Source organism: Triticum aestivum, chromosome 1A, assembly GCF_018294505.1.
Source record: "Triticum aestivum cultivar Chinese Spring chromosome 1A, IWGSC CS RefSeq v2.1, whole genome shotgun sequence".
Lineage (NCBI taxonomy): Eukaryota > Viridiplantae > Streptophyta > Magnoliopsida > Poales > Poaceae > Triticum > Triticum aestivum.
In genome coordinates this window covers 65,909,095-65,919,147 of record NC_057794.1, presented here as the reverse complement: position 1 = coordinate 65,919,147, position 10,053 = coordinate 65,909,095, and the positions used below count along the sequence as shown (strand labels likewise).

The following is a 10,053-nucleotide window of genomic DNA, read 5'->3' as shown; positions in this document are numbered from 1 at the left end:
ACAAATTGAATCAATAAAAGGAATCGATTGATTTGCATAATTTAAGGAAGTTAGATTAAAATGTATTATTTGTTTCCTGAAAATCTGTTATTTGTTTCCTAAGACAAATTAAACCAATAAAAGAAATCGATTAATTTGCATAATTTAAGGAAGTTAGATTAAAATGTATTATTTGTTTCCTGAAAATCTGTTATTTGTTTTCTAAGACAAATTGAACCAATAAAAGGAATCGGTTGATTTGCATAATTTAAAAAAGTTAGATCCGTGATTTGTTATACGTTAGGAAAGTCCTGGTTGTAACAAAGAGTGGAGAGAAAAATAAACCGATGGACCGGGGTGGGAGGGGGTGGTGGGAGGAGAGACGAAGAAAACCAGCCAAAATAAACCACGGACCAGGGTGGGAGGGGGTGGTGGGAGGAGAGACGAAAATAAACCGCGCAGACGATTCACCAACTCGTCCATTAAAAGTAGAGATTTTCGACAGCTTTGGGATCACTCGCACCACCGAAGCTTCCTTTTTTACGTGAAAAGGTTTGATCTATACATCTTCAATTAGGTTAGTACAAGCACTGAACCGAGCATCGGAAATAATAAAAATTACATCCATATCTGTAAACCATCCAACGACGACTACAAACACTGAACTGAGTCAAAGCTGTACCGCAGTCATCGCCACTTCCTCGACAGAGCTGGACAAAACTTGTTGTAGTAGACAGTTAGAAAGTCATCGTGCTAAAGCCCCATAGGACCAGCATACCAGAATAGCAACCGTCGCCGATAAAGAGTAACGTAGATTGTAAGGACGCAACGCGTAGATGAACGATGACCAGATCCGAGCAGATCCACCGAAGACATACATCCACATGCGCATCGACGATGCTAATGCTAGACGCACGATCGAAACTTCTTTCTCACAAGGATGAACATGGGAGTGCTCGCAACGCCGACTGTTTTTCTTTCCCCTCTCGCAAGGCGACTAGGGAAAGCCTTCCTTCCCTTCTTCACCTGCGAGCCCGTGGATTCGCCTCTCTTTCGCCTGCCGCTCCGGCGACTGGTGATCATGGGAAGGGGATTTCTGGTGCCTCAGATCCGGTTAGTAGATAGGTAGGATTTTAGTCCTCGCAGAGGCGACGTTTGGACGAATGGTGGCGCTTCTTCTTTGAGTCAGTCTTCCAGGCTTCGATCCTCCCCAAGTTCGTTCGTTGGGACTGGTTAGACGGAGCTCCAACGTAGATTCCGGCCAACTCCTCAGGGCGGCGAGGTTAGGGTTTCTTGTCGTGCGTAGGCAACGGCGATATTTGGTGTCAAGTTCTTCAGATCTATTCAAGAATTCAACGGTGACGACTGCGGCTCCAGAGTGCTGGTCCTTAGGGGCACGTGCATGAAGACTTTCCAGCTGTCATCGACAAGGGCAAGCCGGCTCTGGTATGGGAGCGGCGACAACGGCCCGTCGGCGGCTCGTTCTGGCCTTTTGGTGAATTTTTATAATAGCTCTAATTTTCTCAAGAAAAAAAAAGAACATGGGAGTGCTCTCATGCGACGGTCAAAACCAGGCAGCCACACCGTTTTTTTTTACTTTTTATATCTTCCTTCTCCGCTCGCCACACCTTCACAATGAATAACGTTATTTTATTCTGTTGGATTGGCTTCAGGATTAAGGTAATCCAAACACCGAGCAAACCCCACACCACACACAACCACACGCAAGTTCTCAGAGGATTCAGAGCTATAAATACTCCCCCCTCCACATTCCAATTCGCCTCGTCAGCACGCGAAGCACGCCACCGACCCAAATCAATTCACCACGAACGACGGAACGAGTCGCTCTCCGGGCAGCAGATGGTGGCGACGGGGGACGCGGAAGAGGCGGCGGCGGGGTGCCGCGCGCGGGCGGCGCTGCTGGGCGCCTACGAGCTCGGCCGCACGCTCGGGGAAGGCAGCTTCGGCAAGGTGAAGCACGCGCGGCACCGTGCCACGGGGGACCACTTCGCGGTGAAGATCCTGGACCGCGGCAGGGTGCTCTCCCTCCGCGGCGCCGACGACCAGGTCCGCAGGGAGATCGCCACGCTCACCATGCTCGCGCACCCAAACGTCGTCCGCCTCCACGAGGTAATTAGTACTATTCACTAGTAGTAATCGCGATCTCGGCTCCTGTTCTTCTCTCGGTGCTGCGCTGCTGCCTCTGCTAGATGCGTGTATAGAATCCATAGATTGAGTACCCTTGGTGGAGAAACTGAGAAAATATTTTAAAATTTTAAATACCTTGTCGAGCTTGAGAGCAAGGGTGCTTGAACTACGGGCACGCCACGGTTGGAATGACGCTACAATTATCAACCAGAGATTCCTTAAGGAAAGGGATAGTTCGTGGTGGAGATTGCAAGCATCATCATCATCATCATCATGTTTATCCACATATGTTTTTCCTACATTCATAGCAACACAAACCTATAATTTGGGGATTCTACTACTTTGTATAGTATTAAGAGCAACTCCAACGGCCGACCCAAACGGACACGGACGGCGTTTTTGTCCGCTTTTTGTCCGTTTGGATCGGCCGCCCGCCCGCCGTCCGCTCTTTTTTAGTTTTGGGTCGGCAGTGCACCCAACGGGCCGATCCATTTTCATGACCGCGCGTGTTTAACATCGTACCGTCGTCCTGGTTTTGGCGCTCCAGCGCGCGGGAAAGGTTCGCGCGGGGAAAGCGGTCTAGCGCGCGCTGATTTTGGCGCTCCAGCGTGCGGGAAAGGTTCGCGCGCGCGCCGCGGCCGGCGCTCGCTATAAAGAAGGCGCTCTCTCCACACTTTGTCGGTCGCCCACTCTCCCTGCCTCTGCGCCACCATGCCGATCGGCCGCCTGGGCGCTTCGGACTTTTGCGGAGTCCGCGAGCGCCGCTCCGGTGCCTTCTTCGCCGAGATCTGATTTCGCGAGAAACGTCTCGTCCTCGGCACCTTCGACACCGCAGAGGAGGCGGCCCGCGCGCACGACGCGGCGGCGTGGCGCCTCCTGAGGCCTCGTCGGGATATGATTTTTCCCAACGTGTCGAGCCAGCGGGTGCAGGATCTAGCGCCTTTCCTGCGGCTTTTCACCGACGAGGATCGTCATGTCCACTTGAGGCGGCAACGTCGCCTCGCCATGCAGAGAAGGACGTGGAAGCCTTGGTGGTGTGGCGCGGAGGCTACCCGCAGGACATCGTCGACGAGCGCCAGTTCTACAAGCAATTGAGATCGGAGAGAGACGCGAGGAGGAGAGAGCGAGCCGCCTATCGGGAGGACAAGCGTTCGCGGAAGCAGACAGCTCAATTGAAACTGAGGCTACGAGAAACTTCGGATTGGGACTTTGAAGACGAGCAGCTTGCTGATGCCTACCTTTAAACGTCGGAGGAGGACATTACCGAGTCGGAGTTAGAAAGCGACGAGTAGTGGTCTTTTTCTTTTATCTGTGTACGGTAGAACTATCTATGTATCCATTTTAATCTGAAAAAATGGCTGGCGGCGTCGGCGACGTAGCAGGCGGGCGAGTGTGTGAATCCAATGTGCCACCGACCAGCAGGCCCGGTGAGGAAAGAGGATGAGCACGCGCGCATCCGTCTTGTGTCCGCGCCGACGCAAATCATGCTAAAAAATGAGCCGGGAATAGATCGGCAGGCGGACGAAAGCGGACGCGCGTCCGTTTGGATCCGCGTTTTGGGCCGGCTTTTTTGTCCGCACCGACCCAAACGGACGGCCACGGACGAAATGGGTCGCCCCATTGAAGTTGCTCTAATAGTCTATACATACAAGTCCATTCCGCGTTACAAATGGAGCATGTCGAACTGGCTGCAAAACATTGACCATCTTGATGACCGGGAAGAATCATGCTGCAATTATTTAAAAATTTGACGCCGGAGGAGGAAAGAGAAGAGCCAGTTGGTCTTTTATGGGGTAGTATAAGCAGAATGTTTTCTCAACTCGCCGGTTGCTGGAGGCTTGTACTCGGGACGGTGAGAACGTATCAGTACATCCGGGCACGCCACAGCTGCAATTATCAACCAGAAATTCCTTGAAAAAAGAACGTGGGGATTGCAAGCACCATCATAATATTTGTCTATATATGTTTTCGTACATTCATCTTATCAATAATTGTAGCCTGTAGGAATTGCATTGGATATTAGTCTATATGTAGCGCGTTGCACGTAGACCACTAGACCTGTAGCATCACGTGGAGGGTGGAGCTGAGGCAGATTCAGCTCCAGGCCATGCATTTCTCCATTTTAAGATTAATGCTTGATCTGGATCGCATGTGTAGCCGTCAAGTATATCCAATAATGCCAACCAACTGCTGCCCCGTCCTTGTCTTCTTTATTTTCTGACAGACAGAATTTCTTTGGGTCTCTTGTGGTGCACATTAGCATATGAATTCGTCCACGTGGCCCGTTTAAATAACATCAGTGTCTTATCATTAATCCTGTAATTGTTTTAACTCTTGATTCAGGTTGCTGCTAGCAAAACAAAGATCTACATGGTGCTTGAGTTTGTCAATGGAGGAGAGCTGTTTGACAGGATTGTAAGCCCGCATAGCTTTTATTTTCAACTATCTGAAAGCCTGCTTTGCATTATAAAATTCTCTGCCAGGTACATTGGTCAGTTCTAATACTTCGAGTTGATTTTTTTTCGTGCAAATAAAAGGCAATGAAGGGAAAACTATCCGAACGAGAAGGAAGAAGACTTTTTCAGCAGCTAATTGATGGCGTGAGCTATTGCCATGGAAAGGGTGTCTACCACAGAGACCTTAAGGTACTTTCGACTGAAGTTTTCTTTTCTTTTCTTTTGAAGAATCTGCGGCAAACAATTATCTAACATTATTATTTCTCATGTATGATGGAATTATGGTTGATTGCTCTGTGTTCTCCTGACTTATCCCACTGCTACATGTTACAGCCTGAAAACGTTCTGATTGACCGAAAAGGCAACATCAAGATCTCTGATTTTGGTCTATGTGCTTTACCTCAACATCTCGGGGTATGGCAGAAAATTTTCCTTGATTTTTCTGTTGCGAGGATATTTTCATTTCATTGAATTTAAGGTCTGCAATTTTTCAGAAGGATGGATTGCTGCATACAACTTGTGGTAGCCCCAACTATATTGCACCTGAGGTAAACGACTAGCCACCTTGGGACCAATTATCTGTTTTACGGTATATTTGCTAATTCTTGTGCCAAACATATCCAGGTTCTGCAGAACAGAGGTTACGACGGATCACTGTCGGATATCTGGTCTTGTGGAGTAATTCTTTACATAATGCTCATAGGCCAGCTTCCGTTTGATGACCGAAATATGGTTGTTCTTTATCAGAAGGTAGACATTCATTTAAAACAACTAAAAACCTAAGTGATATCTGGTGCTTTGTTCTGATAGTTCTGTGATTCCATTCCAATAATACTACTGTTATCTGGTTGCGTGTAGATTTTCAAGGGTGACACTAAGGTCCCGGAGTGGCTTTCGCCTGGTGCACAAAACCTTCTTAAGAGGATTCTTGAACCAAATCCGATGAAGAGGATCAATATGGCAGAGATCAAACTACACGAATGGTTTCAGAAAGACTATACTCCTGTTGGTCCATATGATGACGATGATGAAGATGTACGGCTTGGTGCAATTCTGCCTGTCAAACAGGTATGGCAAGATGACACAAACTGTATAATGCTGAAGACCAATTTATGTCCTAATATAGGCATCGTGTGTTGCGTATTTGACGTCGCTGATCGGTGATTATTTGTTTCCATTTTCTATTCTCAAGCAAATTAGTGAAGCACCCGGAGACAAGAGTACTCATCAGATGAATGCTTTTCAGCTGATCGGAATGGCATCTTCCCTCGATCTTTCAGGGTTTTTTGAGGAAGAGGTATACAAATATTTTCAGTAATTTCTTTCCTGCACCTCCCTTGCTGTAATCAGAATGGTTTAATCTGCAAAACTTGGAAGAAAAATCATATGCATAGTTTCTTAAGAAGTTTTAGGTCAAGTCATCTCATCTCATCCAGTTGGACTTATAGAACAACTCATCTCATCCAGTTGGTTATTGTAGGGAGTGTCCCAGAGAAAGATCAGGTTCACATCAACACTTACACCAAAGGATTTGTTCGACAAGATTGATGTCTCGGCGACGCAGTCGGGGTTTCATGTTCAGAGAGCGCATAGCAAGGTGAGCACAAGCTTATCATGGTCATCACATTGTAGAGGTTTTTTCACCATCACATAGTTGAATACATGATCTGAAGGAACTGAAAAGAATGTGCCTTGTTATATTTCAGCTAAAAATAACAGGCAATTGTAATGGACCGAACAACCCTTCGCCATTCTTAGTCTGTGCTGAGGTATAATTCGGCGAGCTGCACCTTTTTTCGGTGAAACGCGTGGGAACGGTAACCAACGGAGATAAGCTGCTAACACTTGCGGTGCTGTTTTTTCTTATTCCAGGTGTTTGTGCTTGGCCCCTCTCTGCATGTTGTGGAGCTTAGGAAGTCCCAGGGTGACACTGCAGTGTACAAAAAGGTAGACAAGAGCTAACAGCCACTAGATTTGCCACTGCCATAACTTCACTGTACATGTCTTTAGTGATGGTGGTTACTGAGTGAATGACTAATGGTGTTGCTTTCTTGGAATGTATTTTGCAGCTCTGCGATAGGATCTCGAGTGATCTGGGGATTGACAATATTTTCGGGATGGGGTCGCTCTTCGACGAAAACCTCCCTAACTTCGACAGCAGAGCCGCGACACCACTGGTTGCCTTGTGATGAGTGATGTGCTGTAGGTACCCCAACTGACGTGATGTTGTAGGACGCTAGGGTCATACTAGCTGTTTATTGATTGGAAATGACGATGATGGTGTAAGGATTAGGATCGTACAGTGTACATAACTACATACAGATAGTCGAGTGATGAAACTGACTACCAGCGATGTAATCATTTTTTGCGCGAGAAGGATAAAGGCCTTATATTAAAGTCTGACCAACCTTTACAAGGTTATCATTACATAAATGAAAAATTACTCGCCATCTTCCTCCTGCACTCGCCGTGAGCGAAGCTTGATACCCCTCTGGACATTCCGAACATCATGAGAGTCAGGGAAACGTTGTTGACGCAGCGGACCAGAAGTCGCCGCTCGGAGCCAAAAGATGCTGACATGGTTGGATAACCACCCAAGATCTAGCCAATTAGATACAGGGAGATTGGATAATCACCAAAGATCTAGCCAAACAGATACGGGGAGACATAGCTAAACTCCCCGCTGATGTTGAAACTGGTCAAATGTTGCTGATTCGAGGAGGGGCTAGAGGACCAAGACACGAAGCGGTGCCGTCCATTGTGTCGAAAGTTACCTTGGAAGACTACATGCATAACAAGAAGACTACTAGAAGAGTAGTGACCACCACGACCCCTCCTGACCTCCCCCCCCCCCCCCCCCCCCCCCGCCGCCCTCCTCTACTCCACCATGAGGCGGATCATGATATGAGGAAACTTTTTTTTCTTGGTATGCAATACGCCACCATGACCACCATGGCACCATCGTCGCGGAGCGAAATTCTAATTCAAGATTTTTAAGTACAACGCCGCAATGTAGAAGGGTTCCCACCCCTACTGTTGGTACAGTGGCAGGTGGGGGAGGGGACTCGTGGCTTCACCGACACTGGGTAGTGGCGGCAGGGTTTTTTGAAGAGGGATGAGACATGGAAAAGGAACGACTTCTTTTCAGCGATGGGATTGAAAAATAAGAAATGAATTATCTACATGTTTTATTAGGGCATGTATAATGGTGTTATCTTAACAATCAAATAGATCGGTTTCCCAAAAGTGCCAAAAATAGAAGTTTCCAAAAACGGAACTCTGGTTGTCAATATTTTTATGGTGGGGCCATGTGGTTTTTTTCTCCATCTTTGTCTGTGTAATTTTTCCATCACCTTTGAAAGTTCAAGTTTTTGGGAAGTCGTTCAAATTCCAAAGTTGAAAGTTAAAAGTTCAAAAACACATAAGTTTTTAAAAACCTAAAAGTTGGGACAATATTTTTAGAAGCCAAGATTACGTTTTTTCCCATAGTTGCTAATAAAAGGAAAGTTTCTAAAAATAGATCTTTGATTGTGAGATTTTGCTCTTTCCCTTGTCCCCAGTGCACGTCGGCCACATAGTTGTGTGCCCTTAGCAATGCACCTAAGCTAATTGTTGAATTGGAAGAGAGAGAAATGAAAGGTGGGAGGGGTGCCTTGTCTTAGTTCAGAGTTGATCTCTTGCTAGGGAAGATATGACAATTCTTCCATTATACTAAATGTCATCTCATAGTTATATATTTTTCTAGTTTATTTTAATCCCACATTTTACGGGAACACAAATATTATTGTTAGATATAACACTAAGAGATAACCCATTGTCTTCTCTAATGACATGCATAACATAAATTAGACCATCATATGAATGATTAAACATGCCATTACGTTCCTCATTCATCTCCACTTGTTCTAATCAATATATCAAGAGAGAAGGAGCATGGTAAATAAAATGAAGTACTATTCCAAGATACAGCTATTGTACATATTTACAACACGTCTTTTCCATGCAGCCGATGCCCCTCCTAGAGTGACCTAAGGTTCCCGATTCGCCACCCTTCCTCCAACAGTAGATCGTCGACCTCCTTTTGCACCGGCTCCACTGGTTGGGGAGTACAAGGAGGCCCCACTCTACTGGTGGAAGCTATAATTTCCCCCCGTCTTGAGGCTTTAGGTTCATCTCCATTGTCCACTGCTTCCATACTTTTGGAAGAGTCGGTGCTTAATAATGTCTCCTCTGGTTTATTATACGACTCGAGTGGGGTGTGACGCATGAGATGCTGAATCTCGGGACAAGATTGGACGAAGATGTAGATCTTGATTCTCTGTTGATTTGGCCCTTTTGTGGTGGCAATGACACAAAATAAGGTTGAGGGAGTCCTGGATTATGGGGTCCTCGGCACTACAAAAAAAAGACACATCCGTGACATTTTGGGCCGAACGAATTTTTTTCTGTCATACATATGACACTTCTATGACGATAATTGTGACAAAACCCGGTATCATTATAGATGTGGTGGGCTCCTACTTCTATGACAAAAAATCATGACAGAAAATGGGCTTTTCGTCCTGGGCGGGCCGGAGACGCAGCTGCATGACATTCTTTAGGCCGTCCATGACGGAAAAAACCGTGGTAGAAGCGAGGGGGATGAAAATTTCGGGAAGTTCCTGGTTACGGTGGGAGGTCGGGGCCGAGCGATGCGCGTTTCTCTCGTACACGTACGCGCGTGTGTGCGAGGCGTTGGCTCTAACTGAACCCGAGCGAGGTGTTGGGCTCTAACTGAACCCAAGCGATTGCACTGCAGGCTACGTGTTACTGAATCCGAGCGATCGATCGATGGCTGTTAACTGAACCCGATCGAGCGATTCCTTCGCTACTGCTGCTAACTGAAGCCGATCAATGCTGCCTCTGGATGAACAGTGAGCGTTGCGGGGGGGGGGGGGGGGGGAGGGGTTTGGATGAACAGTTCCCGATGGGGGTGGATGAACAGGACCCCGTGGTGTTGCCTCTGGATGAACAGGACCCCGATCGATCGAGCCGGTTGGGGCTGGATGAACAGGACCCCGTAGAGGGCTGGATGAACAGGACCACCCCGTGGAGGGCAGGATGAATAATAGACGGTGGAGGGCAGGATGAACAGGAGCCCGTGGAGGGGTGGTTGAACAGGAGCCCATGGAGAGGGCTGGTTGAACAGTAGCCGGTGGAGTAGCGCGCGGTGGAGGCTGGATGAACAGGAGCCCATGGATGAACAGTCGCAGGTGGAGGCTGGAGGAGGTCGATGGTGGATGAACAGTAGCTCGTGGAGGCTGGAGGGGGTCGATGGTGGAGATGAAAAGTATCCCGTGGAGTCCCGTTTTGTGGTACACCACACCCCTCCCGATGAACAGGATCCCGTTTCGACCGTAGCGCTCCAACAGAAGTCCGTTTCGTCCGTTTTACGGTACGCCACACCTCTCCCGATCAACAGGACCCCCAT

General features: G+C 47.5%; 1 protein-coding gene across 1 annotated transcript; it reads left to right on the top strand.

Annotated features, from left to right (window-relative positions):
* The first annotated feature begins 1,742 nt into the window (after positions 1–1,742).
* LOC123190439 (CBL-interacting protein kinase 17) lies at positions 1,743–7,016 on the top strand. The gene is made up of 12 exons (XM_044603081.1): positions 1,743–2,109; positions 4,471–4,542; positions 4,665–4,772; positions 4,917–4,997; positions 5,078–5,131; positions 5,208–5,333; positions 5,442–5,651; positions 5,776–5,880; positions 6,064–6,180; positions 6,290–6,352; positions 6,456–6,530; positions 6,653–7,016. Exons 1-12 carry the CDS (start codon positions 1,840–1,842, stop codon positions 6,770–6,772), a joined length of 1,401 nt encoding a protein of 466 aa, XP_044459016.1. The 5' UTR covers positions 1,743–1,839; the 3' UTR covers positions 6,773–7,016.
* Positions 7,017–10,053: the final 3,037 nt, after the last annotated feature.

Excerpts from the sequence above, each read along its gene's own strand:
- LOC123190439 (XM_044603081.1), top strand. The coding sequence starts at position 1,840 with ATGGTGGCGACGGGGGACGCGGAAGAGGCGGCGGCGGGGTGCCGCGCG. Across the intron at positions 4,543-4,664 it reads GAGAGCTGTTTGACAGGATT|GCAATGAAGGGAAAACTATC; the intron begins GTAAGCCCGCAT and ends TGCAAATAAAAG. Across the intron at positions 5,881-6,063 it reads CAGGGTTTTTTGAGGAAGAG|GGAGTGTCCCAGAGAAAGAT; the intron begins GTATACAAATAT and ends TGGTTATTGTAG.